General features: G+C 54.4%; 2 protein-coding genes across 4 annotated transcripts in view; both read right to left on the minus strand.

Annotated features, from left to right (window-relative positions):
• Positions 1 to 407: 407 nt before the first annotated feature.
• On the minus strand, positions 408 to 4,697 carry NGB (neuroglobin). The gene is given in 4 exon segments (NM_001001647.1): positions 408 to 542; positions 2,220 to 2,339; positions 2,988 to 3,099; positions 4,609 to 4,697. Coding segments are annotated over 4 exon segments (456 nt in total).
• A 4,193-nt stretch (positions 4,698 to 8,890) lies between these two features.
• Positions 8,891 to 20,255, minus strand: part of POMT2 (protein O-mannosyltransferase 2) — a 41,714-nt gene continuing 30,349 nt past the window's right edge. For all 3 annotated transcript variants that reach the window (XM_001926162.7, XM_005656436.4, XM_021099549.2), the window contains 9 exons: positions 19,347 to 19,498; positions 18,839 to 18,930; positions 17,806 to 17,882; positions 14,368 to 14,439; positions 14,008 to 14,067; positions 13,813 to 13,918; positions 12,774 to 12,914; positions 12,492 to 12,606; positions 8,891 to 11,726 (listed from right to left, as the gene is read on the minus strand). In XM_001926162.7, coding sequence (XP_001926197.6) covers positions 11,621 to 11,726; positions 12,492 to 12,606; positions 12,774 to 12,914; positions 13,813 to 13,918; positions 14,008 to 14,067; positions 14,368 to 14,439; positions 17,806 to 17,882; positions 18,839 to 18,930; positions 19,347 to 19,498 — 921 coding nt within the window. In that variant the 3' untranslated portion in view covers positions 8,891 to 11,620. The remainder of the gene's footprint in view (positions 11,727 to 12,491; positions 12,607 to 12,773; positions 12,915 to 13,812; positions 13,919 to 14,007; positions 14,068 to 14,367; positions 14,440 to 17,805; positions 17,883 to 18,838; positions 18,931 to 19,346; positions 19,499 to 20,255) is intronic.

A 20,255-nucleotide genomic window follows, 5' to 3' on the forward strand; every position in this document is an offset into this window, starting at 1 on the left:
CTGGCCTTGGCCCAGGCTCACCTGGGAAGGGAGGGTGACAGAAGAGCCCATTCTCTCAAAGCCCTGAACCTCCTGGGGCCCATGCCACCTCTGCCACCAAAACACTGCCGCTCCTCCTTCTGGCCAAAGAGGGGAGCCAGAGGGGAAAGAAAGCCAGCAGGGAGGAAGCGATGGGAAATTCAAGGAAATCCAGCAGCTCCTTTCTAAAGGAAGAGCCATCCTGTCCGCAGGTGGGGGTGAGCGGGACTGAGGCCCAGGCCTGCTCATCGCCTCTCTGGTGCGGCCAAGGGGACAAGGACCACGATGCAGGGAGGCCCAGGGGAGCCAGGCTACAACAGACACAGACCAACAGACAGACACAGACAGTCAGGGGCCTCCCCGGGGAGGCTGCTGGGCAGGGCCTCCTCTTACTCGCCATTCCAGCCCCGACTCATGGCCTGTACCACGGCCCCGTAGAGCTGGCTCCAGGCGGCCCGTGTGGCTGGTGTGAAGGTGGGGCCGAGGCACTTCTCCAGCATGTACAGCAGGGACTCACCCACCGCCTGCAGAGGCAAGGGGCACTGTCATTCCCAATGCAGGAAGGCACAGCCCCTTCCACGAGTGGAAAAACTGGTGGCGGGGACTGGCCTTTTCTTCTGTCCTGTACGGGGCCATGCTTTCTGAGCAGGATTCTGCCCCAATCCTTGGGTACCCCTTAAAGGTGAGGCTTTAAAGTGAACAAAGCATTGCACTCCACTCCCCAGCCTCACAACCACCCTGTGAGAGGGGCCATGGGGTGGTTATGAGGGACCCTGAGCTCAGACAAAGCTAAAAGCGAAGTCATTGCCCCCAGGCCTGTTACCTCCTCTGCAAGGCAGCAGTCATGATGTTCCAAGTCCAAGCTCTGCAACCCTGACGGACCTGAATTCACTTTCTGACTCTACTACTTAGGAGCTGTGTGACCCTGAGCAAATTAACTAACCTTTCTGAGCCTCAGTAAAAAAGGGAAAGTAAAACTTCTAACTCAACAGATTGTTGGGGGTGATTAAATCAAATCATCTGAAAAGCTCTTAGTACAGCATCAATACATAATAAGTCTTCAGGTGTGCCCGTGGTGGCGCAGCAGAAACGAATCCGACTAGGAACCATGAGGTTGAGGGTTTGATCCCTGGTCTCGCCTAGTGGGTTAAGGATCTGGTATTGGCGTGAGCTGTGGTGTAGGCCAGAAAGCTGTAGCTCTGATTCGATCCCTAGCCTGGGAACCTCCATATGCTGGGGGGAGGACCCTAAAAAGAAAATTATAAAAAAGAGAGAGAGACAATGGTGATTGTGTATAATGTCTTCAACAATAATAATGGCTCTCATTTTTATTATTAATTATAAAATACAGTTTATTCCACAAATACGTAGTGACCATGCACTAAACAGCAGACCTTGTGCTAGTGCTGGGGATGGAGAGAACAAGGCGGACTCAGTCCCCTGCTCAAGGTGCTTACCGTCGGGCGAGCTGACTGGACTGTGTGGTAGGCTGTCAGGCCAGCGATCCCCAGTGCACCACTTCTCAAGGATTTATGCCCTGGTCTGGGGCCCCTCTGCCTTGACTCTGGGCTCATCTATGTGCCTGGCTTTGGCCAGTGGGACATTAGCAAGAGTGATACAAGCAGCAGCTGGCTGGTCCTCCTGGAAAACTCCCTCTTGGAACCCAGCTGCCACTCTGCAAGTAAGCTCAGCTAGACTACTGGGAAGGGAGAGACCACGGGGAGAGAGATCCCAAAGGATGACAGGCTGGCGGGGACATTCCAACCCCAGCTGAGCTCCCAGCCGAAGGCAGTACACACACGACTCCAGCCATACCACGTGGAACAGAAGAACTGCTCGACTGAGCCCAGAGAAACCAGGAATCATTGTTTTGAGCCAGTTTGTTCTGGGATGGTTTTATCCACAACAATATAAAACTGAGCAGACTAGCGAATCCCAAAGGCTCCTTCACTTTCTGTGGTTCTAAGAGAAATCATACTAGAGAAGAAAAAGTGGAGGCTCAGAGAGGTCAGGGCAGTGCCAGGGTCACACAGCAGGCACTGTGACCATGCAGGCCCCAGGCACTGTGACCATACAGGCCCCAGCCCCTGTCATTTAAAGGTATGGGAGTGGGGAGGGTAAACAGGTAGATGCGGAGGCCTGGGAGAGAGTGGTGGCCTCAAGCCAGGAGCTCCGGAGACAGGAAGAGCCCCTTTACCCACCGAGAAGGAGCTGAGCTTCACACCCACTGCCCGGTGCTTCCTGCCCAGGCCGGCAAGGTACTCCTCCAGCGAGGACAGGTCCTCCACGTTAGTCACTGCAGCATCAATCACAAGCATCACCTGCCAAGGCCGAGGTAACAGTGAAACAGACCAGAGCAACTCCCCAGCCCTGCCCCCACTCACAGTCCAGAATCTGGGGGTTCCAACCAGAAGGAAGAGAGGACCCTCAGTTTTCCAGGACAGAAAGCAGCCTGTACACAGTAGGCGCTCAACATGTGGTGGCCAAATTACTAGTGTTGCACTGTGAAGGAAGCCCCTCTCCTCTGAGGGGCTCAAAGCCCTAAACACACCTGCACGACAGTGTTGTCCTCCTGGGACGAGGGGACACTGAGGCCCTGTGAGTGTCGCCAGTCTCTAAGAAAACCCCAGTTTGGTTTCCACAGGCAGATGGTCCCTGATGGATCAGAGCCAACACCAACTACAGGAGCCAGGGGACAAGGCCAAGGGCAAAGGGCAGAGCTGTGAGCAGCTGGCGGAGCACAGGGTGGGGGAAAAGCCTGACCCACGTGCCTGAGACCCCGCCCATCTCAGCACAGAGGGAAAGGGGCGGATGCCCCAGCGAAAGGGAGCTGGGGCAGCAGCGGTGGCAGGGGATTGAGGGTAGGGGGCAGAAACGGGGGTAAGACCAGGCCTGGGACAAGAATCGCAAGTAATTCTCCCGATTCCAAGCCCCTTCTCTCCCAGGAAGGCACTCCCTCTGCCCCTCACCTTCCTGATGTGGTCCAGGAACTCGGGGGAGGAGAGGCAGTCCTCCGGGCTGGAGAACTGGCGGCAGTTGTACTGGAAGAGGGGCAGCAGGTCCGGCTCCAGGTCAAACAGCCTGTGGGGGGGAGGTCTGGTGTCAGCCCTGGGGTGTTGCCCTACTGGCTCCACCAGCCCTGGCTGCCCAGCAGCAGGAGAGGGTGGCACCGCCTTGGCTGTAAACTACAGCACACCCTTCAACCTGGCACGCACCCCTTTGCCAGGTTTGCCCGTGCCCCTTTCTCACCTCTTATGCATCCTGGAAGGAGCATCCTGGAAAAAACGACGTGTCCCCAGGCCTCTCCTAGGACCTGGCATAGAGTAGGCCCTCCATAAACCGTTGAGGGGTGTGGACTGGGACAGGAAGGGGTCCTCAAATAGGAAGCCTTGTGTGTGCAGTAGGAAAGAGAAAGCCTTTCTCTCTTTCCACCACCACGCCCCCTTCCCTTCTTTCCTCCTCTTCCGTTCTTGGGTCAAAACCTCCCAATCTCATCATGTCCGAGGGGGGTTGAGCCAGTGATAATAATAATATTCCGAACACCTATACTTCCTGACTTAACCACTTTACATATGGTTAACTCGTGTATTCCTCACGATCCTAAGCAGTGGGTGTAATTGCTATCCTTATTTTGTAAAGGAAGAAACAGAAGCCCAGAGAGGTTAAGTAACTTGCCTAAAGTCACACAGCTTGGGAGTGGCAGAGCCACAGAGGATGCCTGAGAAAATAATGGGTTTGGGGAAAGCTGGGAGGCACAAGCAGACGCTCTTGGCCACATGTGGGAGGGCCATTTGGATTCTGCAAAGTTATTCCCTTTTTGTTCATGGGGAGGTTTTGCAAAAGGCTCTTCAGAAGTTCTGGGCTGGCTTAGGGAGCCAAGGCTCCTAAAAACCCGCAGCAAGAGAAAATTGCATCTTTGATCGCCCGCGCCCCAGACACCCTCAAGCTGAGGTTGAAGACTGGCCTCCCCTTTCCCTTTGGGGTCTACACACCTCCTTACCCTCTCTCCAGTGGTGAGAACTGGGCATCTATCATTCCTCCCCTGGCTAGTCTCTGGGCCTGGCTTGGTCCTTTCCACAGAAAGGTTTATCCTTCTGTTGGTTACTGGAGTGCCTACTCCTAGGGCCCAGAGGTCGTGCCCTGCCGGCCAGACACCCATTACACCCTCCCCACCCAGGCCCTCCGGACACCCCAGTCTCCCCGTACCAGCAGTGGTGGGCACCCCTGCAGTCACCAACCAAGAAATGAAGAAGAATACTCAGAAGGCACAGGGCCTGGGAGGCGGCGCAGCGCGGGGCGGGCCTGTGCTGGCCTGCGAGTAAGGAGATCCGCCGGAGCGGACCCTGGAGGGCACCCAGAGAGCCCGGTTAGCAGCGGGGTGTACGGCCCTGGCTTGCAAGACGCGACACCACCGGGGAAGGACAGGAGGGGCTGCGCCAGCCGTCGCCGTGCCCCCATCCTTTGGCGCACATCTGGAGGCGCCCCAGCGAGCCAGTTTCCTTCCTCTGGCGCCGGCTCGGCCGCCTCGAACCCATTCCTGGAGAGGCACCCCGCCACCCGCACCCCCGGGGTCGCTTGGGCTGCCCTCACCTGGCGAAGAGCACGGTGCCGTGCTCCAGCGGGCTGCGGCTCACCGCCCGCCAGCTCTGCCGGATCAGCTCATGCTCCGGGCGCTCCATGCTCACCCGGGGACGCGGGGCGCAAGGCAGGGACCCTCGAGGCGCAGGCACCGTCACCGCACGTGCCGCGCCATCACCGGGGCGACGCGGGCACTCGGCACCCCCTACAGCCCCTGCGCCTGGGCCAGGCGGGGTCCGGCAACGGCTCCTTCCCCGCCCAGGTGGAGGCGCCCCCGCCCGCCCGGCCTGCTGGCGCTTCCGGGGACCCCGCTCCGGCCGCTGCGCCCGGCGCCCCGCGGCTCAGACAGCGCCCCGCCCCGCGCCGCCCGGGCTGGGGCGCTTTAAAGCAACCGCGGCCCCCGCCCCCCTCCCGTCCGCAAGGAGGCTCATCTCTGGGCAACGGGCTCTGGCCGGGGACAGCCGGTGGCATGGGAAAAGACACGGTTTCAGAGCTTCGCAGAAATCGTCGAGCCTCTTGGGACCTCATCTGGAAACTGGTGACAATATTACCACTTACTAGTTAGGGCACCGAGCTGACTTGGTCGCCTTAGGTAGGCTCTGGCAGAGCCATCTCTCCAAGAGCCTCACTCAAACACTGCCTGGAGGCATTTGACCCTTTGGCACAGGGTCTCCTTCTAGCTGGCCCGAGATGAGGCCGGAGAATGCCTGGCGCCCACCTGTGTGACAAGGCTGAGAAGGGCGGGAAGAGGTCTGCCCTACCTCTGGGTCCTGTGACATTCCAGGGCCGCCAGGGCTCTCAGTTTTAGGGTCAGGACCAAGACCACAGCCACTGCCAGCCAGGCCAGGATTTTCTTTTTCTTTTCTTTTCTTTTCCTTTTTTTTTTTTTGTCTTTTGCCTTTTCTAGGGCCACTCCCGCGGCATATGGAGGTTCCCAGGCTAAGGGTCTAATCAGAGCTGTAGCCTCCAGCCTACGCCAGAGCCACAGCAACTCAGGATCCGAGCAGAGTCTGCAACCTACACCACAGCTCACAGCAACACCAGATCCTTAACCCACTGAGCAGGCCAGGGATCGAACCTGCAACCTAATGGTTCTTAGTCGGATTCGTTAACCACTGTGCCATGACGGGAACGCCAGGCCTGGATTTTCTTGAGACTTCATCTTTAGAAATCTGTCAACTGCAGTTCTAGCCCCAGCTCTGCTTGGGTGCAGCAGCTGTGAGCATTCCACTCCCTGGACATTAAGGGAGTTAGAACATTCTACTGTTTGGCAATTTTTAATAGACTTTTGTAAAAGCTTAAATAGAAATACTATTTATTTCTTGATTTGAAGTTCGGATAACAGAATCTCCTATGTGCCATTGGTCACCTGTCAATCAGACCTAAACCTTTCTCTTTCAAGCATGAAAGTTCCTCAGGCCCAGCCCAGTTCTGAGAGCCCGGGTTTTGCTCTTCAAAACCCGGGCCCTCATTTACCTTGCATCATGTCACGCCGCCAGCCCCATTTCCTCTCTTTTTCAGTTTCCTCAGCTGTACAGTAAGGCAGTTGGGTAGTAAAGTCTCCGGAAGCCTCTCGGCCCACCTCCTTTGGTCCACGGGGTCAAGGTGGGTGTGCCGGGGCCATGGGTGATGAACAAGCAAGGCTGCATGCCCAATCCCTGTGCTAGGCTTGGAGGGTTGAATCCTTACATTCTAGAACTTCTCCTGGCCCTGAATCAGGACTAAGGGCCTCAGAACTCTTCTTTCCTGCTCCCAGCCAAGCCCAGTGACACCATCTCACTGCTCTCCCTCTCCCAGGAGCACGTCTTGTTCCTCTCGTCTCCTGGCCCCCAGCCCCACCCCACCCCTGCCACCATCGTTGCTGCCTTTGGGCCAGAACAGGGGAGCAAGGCTGTAAGGCAGCCTGACTTGTCTCTAGGAGTCCAGGAGACTGAGCAAGAGCACAATCGGGCTGGGGGCTGAAGGAGAAAGCTGGGCGACCAGGGATCAGACTCCCAGGCCGGCATCCCACGGCCCTGCGGTCAGGTGAGCAGGTGACAGGAGAAGGCCAAAAGCCTCTGAAGACTGACCTGTCAGTACCCAGATGTCCAGTGCTCCGTGTAGACCATCCAGCTCATCTAAGTCTTCCCGCTCCACTCAGTTTGTGCTTCCTGGCAATGGTCTACTCTGGGGACACGTCTTGTCCATTTTCTCCTTTGGGGAGGGTCTGGAATCTGGTAAGTTAACGAGCTGATGGCCATGGCTAGTAAGTGGTGGAGGCAGCACTTGCTCCACCTTTCTAGAGCCGGGAGGAAGCAGGAGGAGAGAGCTAATTGCACTCTAACCTCCACTTCCCTTAGCGAAATGCCCAAGACCCTGGCTGGGTCTCCACGGTCAGGGTATGTATCCCAACCAGGAGACAGGGGTACCACTCCACACTTGAGGGGCTAGGAAAAGTCCCAGGGGCTCCCCTCCCTGGCATCTGCCTGATACTTGGGCAGGAGGCTGTAATGGAGAGAGGGTTCAAAGACTCTCTCCAGAGCCAGTGCTGTCACTAAGGCCAATTTATCACCAACAATAACGAGCTGGCATTTATGGGGCATCCATGTCCAGATGCTATACAAGGGACTTTGCATTGCTAAGGTTTTTCACCCTCATGATAACTCCATGAAGTAGTTCCTATTTATCATACCTTTGTTTTACTGTTGAGGAAATGGAGGCCAGAGGTTAAATACCTGGCTCAAGGTCACATAGTTAATAAGTGGTGGGGCCAGGATTTGACCTCGGGACAGACTCTGGCCCCTCCTCTAGGCCTCCAGGCTCCACTGCCTCCCTCTCTTTAATGGACTGTGACCAAGAGCTGTATCCATAGTTCAGACCAAGCCAAGGTCATTGGGTCTGGGTCAAAGGTGTGTCAGAACTGGCTCTAAGATGGCTTGTAAGAGCCAGTTGTGTGCATCTTTCTGGCTCCTCATTCAGTGACGTCAGGTTGGTAGCCTGAAATAGGCCATAGTGGAGTATTTACACCATGGAAATTGGAAAAGGCTACAAATCAGGGCTTTTTTCTTCCCAGAAAACACTGGTCTGTGTGCACCAGGATACACTGGGCCCTGAATGAGTTGTCGCTGTGTTGGGCAGAATGTACAAAGGAACATGCTTAGCGCTGAGTCCAGGCCTCCCCCAGAGGGTCCAAGTTGTCCCGGGACCAGGCTGGAAAAGCTGAAAAAGCCTGACTTGGCACCTGTCCTATTTAATAACTGTGGCACCTTAGGCAAGTAATTCAATTTCTTTTTTTTTTCTTTTTTTTTTTTTTTTTTGTCTTTTGTCTTTTTTGTTGTTGTTGTTGCTATTTCTTGGGCCGCTCCTGCGGCATATGGAGGTTCCCAGGCTAGGGGTTGAATCGGAGCTGTAGCCACCGGCCTACGCCAGAGCCACAGCAACGCGGGATCCGAGCCGCGTCTGCAACCTACACCACAGCTCACGGCAACGCTGGATTGTTAACCCACTGAGCAAGGGCAGGGACCGAACCTGCAACCTCATGGTTCCTAGTCGGATTCGTTAACCACTGCGCCACGACGGGAACTCCTCAATTTCTCATAGATACAATGGGGACCAAACAGCATTGACTTCACTGGGCCTTTATGAGGATTAAGCATCACAGATGTGTCAGGAGTTGGTAAACCAAGCTGTGCCAGTCAAGTGTTTGTTCCTCTTCCAACCTGCCTCTCCTGGGCACGTCCGTTCCTGAGGATCTGCAGGATGCCCCCCTCCCACCTCCAGCTACTCTTGGTCCCAAGGAGGAGAGGGATTCAGCTCGGAAGATGCCCAGCTTCACTGCGGAGTGGACCCCTCTCCCTCCTCTGCTGCTGTCCAACATCCGTCAGCTCTTACCTCCTTGGGACCCTTAAGAGGACTCCTGGTGACAGAAGACCCCTGTCAGGTTGGGGGCCTCTGGTAAGCACCATGGACATTGCTCCTGTGATGGGCCACTCAGCTGTCACAGAAGTGGACAACTGTTACTCTCTCATTCCTGTCTATACTTGTGTGAGGAGGTTCAAAGAGAAAAAAATAAGGTCCAGTTTCCTACTTATTTTGGAATAAGTTTAAATAAATCAAATAACAACCAGCATTACTCCAGTGACCTGATACAGGAGAGGGCTCAGTGATCAGGCTCACCTGCCTAGCCCAGGACCTCTGCTGGAATTGCAATGGCCTCAGACTGCAGACACAATGGGATGGGTCTTGCACTCAAAACATGCTTCTTTCTAGGGGCCAGAGGTCAAGTCAGAGTCAATTAAGTACAACAAGAACAACATGGCATTCAAAATAAGAGGTATTTATTACAAAAGTAAATGGCCTCTGATTATCTGAGGAAACTTTGTTTTAATATAAAATATTTGTTAGCTGGCTAGAGGCTGGACTAACAAACGTCCCCCTACGCCAGCAAGTCTGTAGGGCACGTCACATTCTGCCAGCTTCTGGGGACCGGAGGCCATACTCAGAGCCCCATCCCGACAGCCCCTCCCCCCAGCATCTTCCAACACCACAACCTGAGTACCTGAGGCCATCAACCCATATGGCCTTGTCCCCAGAGAAAGGTCTGCCAGTCTGTCAAGGAGGAAGAGGAGGGAGTAGGCAGACAGTTCTTCTCCCATCTTTGGAAGGAAGTGGAAGAGACAATGGAAACTTCTATGGGCAAATTAGGAGGGAGGGGCGGGGGGGGGGAAGCTGGCTGAGCTTTCTCCTCTCCCCTCCCCTCATTCAGTGGCTCCCCTCTGGCTCCTTCAGTACACCCCCTTCCAACAGGTTCCTATTAGAAAATAAGAAAGCGCAAAGGAACATCAGCCACCTCCCAGCTGTCATCTGTCATGGTGGGGCCACTGTTCTCTGCTAAGAGCCAAGCACAGCTTCCTGCATTCTACCTCCAGGAGAGCCCACCCAGGTGGCTGCTCCCACCCAGCCTGGAAGAAACCAACTGGGCCTGGGGGTGGAGAGGAGATGGGGGAGCAGAGGCTGTCCGTCCCCGCTCTCCTTCCCTTGCAGAAATGCAATTAAGCAAGCAGCCCAGACTCAGCACCCGGCAGTGCTTCCTGCTGGGGGAAGTCAAAAGGGCTGCAGCACTGAGAAAGGGAGGTCATCAGGCCCCAGATCTAATTAACGAACCTGCCTTGCTCTTGACGTTGCTGCATTTCCTCTATTAACATTAATGATGGTTGGTCTGAACGTCCGAGCAAGCGAGCAAGTGTGGCCAGAAGCTTCCCTCCCCACCACCCAGTAGGTAGCACAGCCTGTCCTTGGGACCAATTTCCAGTCTCCGTGGCAACCGCCTAGCAAAGATGCTCTAAAGAGCGCTGACCCTGACAGAGTTGGTGGGGGCTACAGAGGAGGGAAGACAGAGTGTGGCAGATACTCATCATTAAACCTTGAAGCATCACAGTCCTCTAAGACAAAATAATATTTTGTCATGCACCAGGAGCACAGAGGCAAGCTGAAGGGCTGGCCTTGGGTTAGTTCAGTTCTGACCCAAGGGTTTTCTTTATCCCTTTCCTGTGGGGCGGAACTGAAAGGAACAGCTCTGAGCTTCTTGTTTGGGCTTCAAAGTGGTAAAGAGTAGAAGCTCTGATGCATTTCTAGGGGCTCTGGGTCTTTGGGGAAAAGAGACTGGTGAAACAGTGACACAGAGATAGAAAATGAAATGGAGCGGGGTGGGGCGGGGGTGTCAGCTGGAGAGGACCATAGAGTTAAAAACAGGGAGTGCTTTGTGAGTGACAGGAACAGCAGCCCAGCCCGGCCAGAGGAGCCCATGCCCCGATGCCCCACTAGGACCCCAGCCCAGCACCACACATCCCTACTCTGCTGCGCATCCACTGCGGCTGCCAGGAAAGGGGCCCCAAAGGCTCCCAGTGCAACCCTCTCACAGCCAGGCTGGGTACAGAGGGAGAGGGACGGGCAGAAATGGCCTGTGGCTCACGGGACCTGAGAACATGCAAAGCCAAGGACAGGGGGCCATTCCTCCCACCAATGTCATGTGTGACGTTCCCAGACAGCGAGGAACTCAGGCCCCAGGAGGGCCAACACGGCCAGGGCCTTCTCCGCCGCCTGGCTCTGGGGCCCAGGTCCTTGCGCACACTGTGGGCAGAAGTCTAGCCACCTAAGGCCACAAAGGAGACTTCTAGAAGCAACCAGGCGGGGAAGCAGCTGGGAGGTGGCGCTGGGGCTCAGGGGCACGCAGCCATTTGGGCTTATTTGTGGGAAGGAGGGCAGCACAGCCTCAACAGTCCCATCTGCTCTGCCCCCAGGGATATCCCAAGGTGAGCTCTGTGCTTGCAGCCTTCTCGGAGATCTGAGAAGTTTTGATGAATCTTACAAACCAAATCCAGTGCGAGGAGTTCCTACTGTATCTCAGCGGAAATGAATCTGACTAGCATCCATGAGGATGCAGGTTCCATCCCTGATCTCACTCCGTGGGTTTAAGGATCTGGTGTTGCCATGAGCTGTGGTGTAGGTGGCCGACATGGCTCAGATTCTGCATTGCTGTGGCTGTGGTGTAGGCCAGCGGCTACAGCTCTGATTTGACCCCTAGCCTGGAACCTGTATATACCTCGGGTGCAGCCCTAAAAAGACAAAAAAACCACAAATCCAGTGTGAAAATAATACCAGAAAATACTACCATATCCCTGGATGATTTCTTCGTTTATGACACTCAGCCGTCCACAGTCATGGTGTATATTCCACAAGTATACGGACACACGTACCCTCACACGCACACTCATCCTCTCACACACTCATGCTTCCTCATGTTGCACACTCGGGGAAATGAGCCTGCGGGATGTTGTCGCCTGTTGCTGAGCCAGTCCCAGCGGTGGAACCCATGGCTCTGGTGGGTTCAATTCCAGGGGTTCCCAGGGCGTGGTCCCGGCAGGCAGCAGAATACCGCAGGTTCCTCAGGCAGCTTTCCCCACAGCTGGGAGGATCCAGGGACTGGCTCCACAGCTGGTTGTTCCAAGGAAGTTCTTGGGCTCAGGCTGGAGTCCTTGCAGTGGCCTCAAAAGTCCCATGATTCCAGCCACCTGAGTCCTGCCATCGGACTTCGGGGGTCCTCGGCTAGGGGACCAACCATCCCGTAAGCGAGAGGGTGGAAGAGGTAGAAGCTGAGAGAGAAAACCCGGAGGGAGGCAGTTGGCACCCCAGCACCTCAGCAGAGGCAAGAGGCCCTACACATCTTTGAAATTCAGCTCCTCCTGCTGGAGGGCATGGGACCCCCTCCACCTGTAGGACCCACCCCTTTCACCCCATCTGCATGCATCCGCCACAGGAGCCCCTGGCAGTCTATGAGCTTAACAGAGGCTGACTTAATGCCTAGAAGCCCAGCAGCCAGAAGAGTCCACGGTCTGGTCATGGATTGTTGGACCCAGACTGTTAAAATGTGAAAGTGCTCTCAGGCCACAGGCCCCCCATTCCCTGTTCAGGCTTTTACGTTGCCCCCAGGTCCCTAAAGGCCAGTGATTCTCAGCAGCGGGTCTGTGAGGCCTGCAGGTGGGGAAGGGGGGGCAGTTTGCCAAACAACACCCCCCTTCCAGTTATTCTGAGCCACACCACACTCCCCGCACCTCTCTACCACCCACTCCGTCACCCCACTGAGAGCTGTTCCAGTGCGGAGCCATGTGACTAAAGAGGGGGGGGGCCCTCCCACAGGGGCCAGAGTGGTCCAAAAGCTGGGGGCACTGGCGAGAGGACAGAATGTGGAGTTAGCCCACGCTCCTCCCATCGGGCTGTACCTTAGGGTCACGTGGGGAGCTTTGAAACCTGCTGCTGGGGCACCAGTGTGCTTCAAGAGCCCCCGAGGGATTCTAAAATGCACTGAGGCTGAGAATCCGGGCTGGGGGGCAGCAACGCAAGGTGCAGGGGATGCCCACCTGTAGACAATTCCCAGGAGCAGGCTCAGGATTCCCAGCGCATGTACGGCCCTGGCCAGGGCAAAGGAGGACAGGCTCCAGGCACAGAGCCGCAGGAGAGTGTCCCACAGGACGCCTGTTGGAAGGAAAAGGAACCTTGCACCAGTGTGTCAGAGGACACCTGCTGTCAGAGGCAGCAGGAGCCACCCCAGTCCGGGTCCAGGAAGCAGGGCTTCACCCTCAGTGCCCCTCCTCCCCCGCCTCCCCACCCTCCTTGCCCAGGTCCGGGTGGGCAGTGCTGACCTGTCAGCATGCAGGAGAAGAGCATGGCGGGGAAGTAGTGGTGGAAGTAGAGGATCCGGCCCATCAGGAAGAACGGGAAGTAATGGATCATCCAGCCAAACAGGAGCTGCCCGCCTCCTCGCAGCAGGACCTGGGACAGCCCTGGGCCCCAAGCAGCAGAGCCCTGTCAGCCCACAGGGAGGAGGGCAGAGAGCCTGGTCTACTCCAGCTCTGCCCCCTCCTCACTGTGTGACTTGAACAAGCCACATCCCCTTCTGGGCCTTCCTTTCCCTGTATGGACCAAGCTGGATAACCCAACAGCAGCTGGCGGAAGAGAGGAGCAACTGCCTGCTGCCCAGCCCGGGGGGCCTCGGCCCCCACGGCCACGGTGCCAAACACCAGCAGGAGGCAGCTTGGGCTTCAGCTCCATCTCCCACGTCTTTGCTGCCACACAGGTCTCAGCAGCAGCAGACAGGGCAGAAGAGCGGGCAGAGGTGAGGATGGAGGTAGGGGAGGGTGTGGTCTGGGACTTCATCTGTTTGGACCCAGAACTGCAGAGGCAGAAGGAGCCTGTGTGGATGCCTCAGATGCTGTGATCCAAGGCCTGGCAGCTCAAGTTACCAGCAGCAGCACTAGGATAGGGAACCCACAGACCATGCCCTGGGGGGTCCTGTCTACCTGACCAGAGGATGCCCAGGAGGGAGCAGATGAGAAAAGGCGGGCAGCTCTGCAGAGAGTGTAGAGCTTAAAAGTGAAGCCTCTGAACTCAGGTCGCCTGGGTGCAAACCTCAGTTCTATCATTTACTGGGACATGTTTCTTAACCTCTGTGTGCCCTGGTTTCCTAATCCATAAAATGGGGGTAAAAATCCCTACAGTGTTGTTGGAGGATGTGCTGTCGAACACAGAACTGGGCATTTGGTGACTGGAAGCTCTAAAAAGCAAAAGAGAAGGGAAGAAGGGAAGGGACAGGCAAAGGATGGCCCATGAGCAGGTGGGCCCTCCCAAGGCAGTGACCCTGCCGGCTGCTAGGTGGGGGGCCAGAGAGCCCGGGGACCTGACCTTCCACCTGGGCAGGCAGCTGTGCCCCTCTCTGCATAGCCACAGCAATGATGCTCCCCAAGAGGAGGTAGAGGGCGATGCTTAGCAGATTCAGCCACCAAACCACCTGTAGGGAAGAGAGCACGGGAGGGTGACACAAAGCAGCAGCTCTCACGGACCAGCTCCGGGCCCGTCCCGGGTGGGTGAGGCACTCACCGGGTTGCCGAGCAGATATACTCGGAAGTCCGTGTCATTGATCCCTGAGAAGCGCAGGCCCTGTGGGGCAGAGGACAACACACCGCTGGCCCAGAGCTCAGCTCCTCCCAGCCGCCCAAGTTCCAGGGGGAGGAAGGAGGGCCACTCTTCATGGACGGAAGGGAGCCTAGACGACGGGAGGCTAGGATTGGGCACGTTCTCCGTGAGCCTCCTGGGATGGCTGGGTCTGAATCAGGGCAGAAAATGACCAGGACTCTGGCCACCCCATGCCAGGTGCAGCCTCATCCTGGTGCACCCCACCTCCACCAACTCTCAGCAGCCTCTCCATTCCCCAGAAGGAGCCCTCGCCCCGGGCCCTACCTGATAGTTGATGGGCCAGTGCCAGGGTTTGGACGTGAACTCATTTTCTTTGGGTTTGAGGCCATTGTTCCCCTGCAGGAAAGTGGCAAAGAAAAGCTCGTCAAAACAGAGCTCTAGAAGGCCGACCTCGACATGAGCGATGGCTGTCGCTGACATACGGCCGACTGTCAGGAGAACACCTCTCCTCGCCCACTCCCTGCTTGCAGGGAAGAATTGGGTGCTCACTGTCAATCACCTGCTTACACCTGCCTTACTTCTCCCGGCAAGCCAGCCCCCAGGGCCCAGCAGAGACAGGCCGCCAGACCCTCTCTGCCTAAAAGAGAATGAGGCATGAGATTTGCCTCCCGGGGCGCAAAATATATGCCCATCTTCCAGGCCAAGGATAAGGTATCGAGAGGATGCAGAGGGCATTTAAAATCCAGGCACTGGTTCCCTTGGAAGGCCGATGTCAAACACAAACGCAGAAACTCTAAGTTCTCGGGCTTTGAAAAAGTTACTTTAGCCTAGTGTTTTCTCAGCTTTTTTTTTTTTTTCATGATTGCTCACCCCTCCTAAACCTTTAAGACAGCTTTTCCTAAACAACCCCCTCCCAAGCTCCACATGGCATTTTTAAAAAGAATTTTTTATTGAGGTATAATTGACATATAACATTATGTTTGTTTCAGGTATACAACATAATGATTTAATTTTTTTTTTTTTTTTTTTTGTCTTTTTGCCTTTTCTAGGGCCTCTTCCTGAGGCCTATGGAGGTTCCCAGGCTAGGGGTCCAATCAGAGCTGCAGCTGCCGGCCTTCACCAGAGCCATAGCAATGCAGGATCCAAGCCACACCACAGCTCACGCAACGCCAGATCCCTAACCCACCGAGCAAGGCCAGGGATTGAACCCACAACCTCATGGTCCCTAGTCGGATTCGTTCACCACTGAGCCACAACAGGAACTCCGATTTAATATTTGTATATATTGTAAAACATTTCATCACTATAATAAGTCCCCCCACTGCATTTTAATACCACAGCTATTCTGTGTATTTGTTTACATACTATATGATAACTTCTGCTTTATATATTAAAGAGTTAAGAGTTTAGTTGGGTGTTCTATTGTTTTTTGGTTTTGCCCTCCAAGAACACATTTCACCTGCTGGGAGTCATCTCACACTGGATAAGAATGCACATTTTAGTCTGAAAGCCCCAGACTCAGCCCCTATCATCCAGCAGCCAATACACAACCACCTGTCTGTACATGGCAAAGTCATGGCAAATCTTTACTAAAACAAGAAGGAAAAGGACCAGGATTCTGGATGCTGACCAGCAGGACTGGAGCCAGTCTCGTCATCAGGACAGACTGAGAAGGCATTTCAGTCTGAGAGGGGAGTGAGGCGCTCGGAGTTAGGTCAGCGTTTCCCCACCACAGCCCTAAGGACACGTGGGCCTGGGGAAGTTTCCAGCGTGGGCTGGCTTGCCATGTGGGATGTGTGGCGTCCCTGGTCTCTACTCACGTGATGCCAGAAGCACCCCTACTCCTCCATTATGCCAGCCCAAAATGTCTCCAGACACTGTCAAATACCCTCTGGGATGCAACGTCACTGCTCTGGCCCAAGAAAGACCCAGGTCTGGCTGAGTGACCTACTACCCAGTGCCTTACCAACCAGCTCCTTGAGGGGCTGAGAATTGTCTGCAGGCTGGGTGGCTTCCCCAGGGACACAAGTGCCACCGGGTATCGGACCCAAAGAGGCCAGCCACACAGCCCCTGAACCACTATGACCATCTGAAGGGCCTCGGGATGAAGAGCGAATCGTTCTGGAGCCCAGACCACCAGCGGCTGAGAGAAAATCAATTCCTTCAAGCCAGTACCTCTCCGTCCCAAACCTGGACTCCAGCGAGAGCTGTAACAAGCCGAGGGCACCCTGCACATTAAACTCCCGGGAAATCTACTTCCATCAGTAAACCAAGAAATGGAAGGAAGGCTAAACCTGAAGCCATTATAGGCACGGGTATTTGTACATTGCTCTCCATGCTTCACCCCTAGCGGGCTTGCTCCAGCTAACCTCAGCCGGCAAGGCAGCCTTCTCCCTCCCAGGCCTTAGGCCCTCCACTCGGCTAGCAGGAGCCCTGTTCCCTGCAGCTTCCATAGTCTGGACTATTTTGCTCTCTCTCCCCATCCTGACTCTACATCAGTTGACTAAGAAAGGTTCCTTATGTCCCTCTTCTTCTTTAACTCTCCCTCTTAAACAACGGAAGAAAAAGTGAGATTATTTATTTAGACTTAATCTTAAAATTCTTCCCAGACCTGAAATGATTTTGACTGACAGGCACATATTCCAAAGAGCTATGTCATCAGCCCAGAGTGACAGCTACAAGCAGAGAGTCAGAGAAGAAGCGGCCCCGAGATTGCTTACTGTCAACTCATCACCTCCCAAGGTACAGAAATGACAGAATTTGAATTGTGTAATTCAATCTGGTGAGATAAGTCAACTGTATTTACTGAGAACGGCTTACATAATCACTTCCAGGAAAGACCAACTGACAGTGGCTCACCAGGTGAAAAATAACAACTGCTACACCTGCCTGTAACCGTGCCGAGAGTCACAAACCCAGCGGGAGGGACAGTGACTCCGGCAGAACACTGGTTTTCCAGAAGCCGCAGTAAAGAGGTCTCCCTTTCAACATCTAAACTGCAGGAGGGTTTCTCCAATTCACAGGGAAATTGTACGCTCGTGGGTAGAAGTTTCCCAATTTGAAGATTTCCTCTCTCGGTTGTTCTTAAACCTTTGATGTCAGCTGTCAGCTACTAACAGTAGAGGGTCTTAAAAACCTTAGAAAGAATCAGCCATGCCCCCTGAACCGTTTGTTTCTGCCTGGGAACATGAGTGGGCTCTTGGTTGGGACTTCTGTGCTGCAAATTAGCTATTCCTGCTAAGTGATCCTGATTTCATGTGATGGAATGAACTATCAGTGTCTCATGACTTTCAACCAAGAGCACCACGATCGCCAGGAGCTCTGCCACGGGAACACGTCTGAGGATCCCGATGAGGCGTGTAGTGGCAACCAGCACTGACGCTGAAGGCTGGATCCGCCACTCGCACTTAGCCACGTGAACCTGGGTGAGTTCCTTAACCTCTGTGCTCCATTCCCTCATCCGTAAACTGGGACCAATAATCTCAGTGGGACTGTCATGAGCACGAAGTGAGTTAACATGTGTGCGGTGCTTAGAGTAGGGCCTGGCACATAAGAGCCATGTGAGTGTTTATCATTATCCCCACCGTCACCACCACCAGCACCCAAGGCCTTTGAAGACCCAGGAAGCCCTAAGTGAAGACACTTTCAAAGCGCTCCACAAGGGGGCAGTGGGTCTGTTCCACGGTTACTGATCTGTGATCCAAACTTATGGATGCCCAAGAGCCCTTAGAGAAGCCACCATGTGGGAAGGGGCCACAGTACCCGAATCATCACCATGTGGGACTCCAGCATTATCTCAGGAAAACTGGGCTGCAGCACGTCCAGGCTGATGTTTGGCACTAGAGAAAGAAGCGACAGGGGAGTAAACCTTCTCACACGTCCCCTCCTCACCACTGCCCAGGGTATCTGCGCTGCTGCCTGGGGCTGAGGGAAGCCTTCACGCAAGCTAACGAGCAGTCCGAGTGTTGAGGGGATGGGAGGACTCTCGATCACGCATTCAGTCTGTTACCCTTTGTGACGGGGCTGCCTCGGGCTGCTCTCCCCGAGAGGACAGGGACCCAGCCTATCTCGTTCACCAGCTTACCCGAGGGCCCCACATGGTCCCTGGCGTACTCAACAAAGTATGTGAATTGGCTGGTTGGTTAAATTAGGTGGTAAAAAGAAGGACATGGAAAGCATAAAGGGGAGAAATCAAGCAGAAGCAGGAAGTTTGGGAGGACAGGTGAGGAATCCAAAGACTCGCTGAGCTGAAGATGACCCTGACGTGGAGGTGCTGGATTGGAGCCTAGGAGTTTAACTATGGGATCAGATCAAGGGCTGCAGCCCTCGCTTTCTGTAAAAGCACAGGCTGGAGGTGGGGAGGGGAGGAGCCCTCCACGGGGGCATGAAGGGAAGGCACCAGCCTGCTCTAAGCCTCTCGGGTGGGGAGGTGACCACAGAGGGGATAGAAGAGGCCAGACGCAGGCAAGACAGATGCACCTGCATTATAGGTGGCAGGGAGAATCCAGCCAGAGGCAAGGAAGAGGACCAGAGACAACCAGCTCTGGCCCCGAAGGGGGGCTGCTGGGCACTTTAGGGAGAAGAGTTAAGGAGCATGGGAAGTTTAAGTGGATGGGAGAAAAAGGAGCTACCTATCTAGACAATGCATATGAAGAGATTAGGTTTAAAAAAGGGGGGAAAAATGGCAACCATAAGACAAAGTGGCAGCAGACTCTGTAAAGGTTTATTTTCCTAAGATAAGAGTTACTCATGAAGGTTTCCCTTCCAAGCCAGCCCTGGACGTGACCTCACTCACATTTGGGATTGATATGGTCCTCCACGTTCCAGACGGAGCTGAGGGTTTCCTTTAGGTATGGCGTGCAGGTGACTTCCAGCTGCTCCCAGCCCCTGGGAAAAGCAGTCACACATGTCTCTCAGAAGACCCGAAACCCACCAGAGAGAAACACTGCCCACTGCTCTTAAATCCATGGCACCCTCTCTTCCCATCCCAGTGGCCATGCTTTCTTCAGTGTCCACTCTTACATTCCACAACTATCCTGGGAGTGGTCTAGCAAACGAAATTCCCACTTTAGAAAGAGATACAGATCCAAAGAGGCATCACAGCCAGATGTTTATCGCAACACATAAGACACCGAAGAAAGTCTGGAGCTCTGAGCTCCACACAACTCCTGAGGCCTTTCTCCCTCCATCTGCCACGAGGGTGAACACGGGCCACTGGGAAATGGACATTTTGGATGCCCTCCTCGTGGTGCGAAAGGAAAAGCAAGAGCTGCTACTGGGACATCAGAACGCCAGAGACTCACCACTTGGGCAGGACTTTCCCCGAGGAGCCCAGGACACAACCTGTGACCAGATGGATGAGGCGAATTCGACTCCTCAGCACTTTGATGCGGTTTCCAAATTTTCTGTTTACGACCTCGATCCTCCAGAAGTCATTGGAGTCCCCTGTCCCATTCTGCCACATAAATCAAGAAAAAAATACAAAGAAAGTAAGGAGACCTTAGAGCAGGCATAGCAGAAAAAGAAGACGGCCACCCTTTTCAGACGCCACCCTGTTACAAGGGTCAAAGGCCAACTGGCCTGAATGACTGAGGTGGGAAAGGGAACACGAGGAACATAGAAACACCCAAAGTGACTACGTGACCCCTATTGCCCCCACTCGCTATTACAGCCAGGAAAAGCTTACTCCTGGAACCTGAAGCCCAATTCTTCACCTCACAGGACTAGAGCTTAAGTTCTAAATAGATGTTTTTGCCCTTAAGCCAAACTCAAGATATCACTGTGAGCCAACAGAAGGAGATTTGGGCCATTTGTATCCATTATCTTGGTCATATGGATGCTTGCTCATCTAAGAAATGTCTGGTCTAGATATCATATTTTGGAAATTAAGACAGTTGTGTCTAATTATCCTCGGGAGATTCCCACCAGAAAAAGATGAAGTTCCGAGTCTTAGCTCTAGCATAACGTAGGATGAGCAAGCAGAAAGAGGCTTGGGAATTCCACCTTCAGGAACCCGGAATCTTTACTGAAGCACCAAGGCCCTTGGAAGGGAATGGACCAAATACATAAATCTAGTTTCCTACTAGTTGTTTTTGTTTTCAAATTGCTCCCCAAGCTATATAAGTACTGGTAGAGTTTCCACTGTTAACTGCATCACCCCCAGGCGATAAAACTCCAAAAGCAATGGAGACAACATTGCAGAGCAGGGAAGG

Source organism: Sus scrofa, chromosome 7, assembly GCF_054392235.1.
Source record: "Sus scrofa isolate SSC_HxYL_T2T_F1_AM1 chromosome 7, Sscrofa_HxYL_maternal_Yorkshire_Landrace_v2.0, whole genome shotgun sequence".
Taxonomy (NCBI): Eukaryota; Metazoa; Chordata; class Mammalia; order Artiodactyla; family Suidae; genus Sus; species Sus scrofa.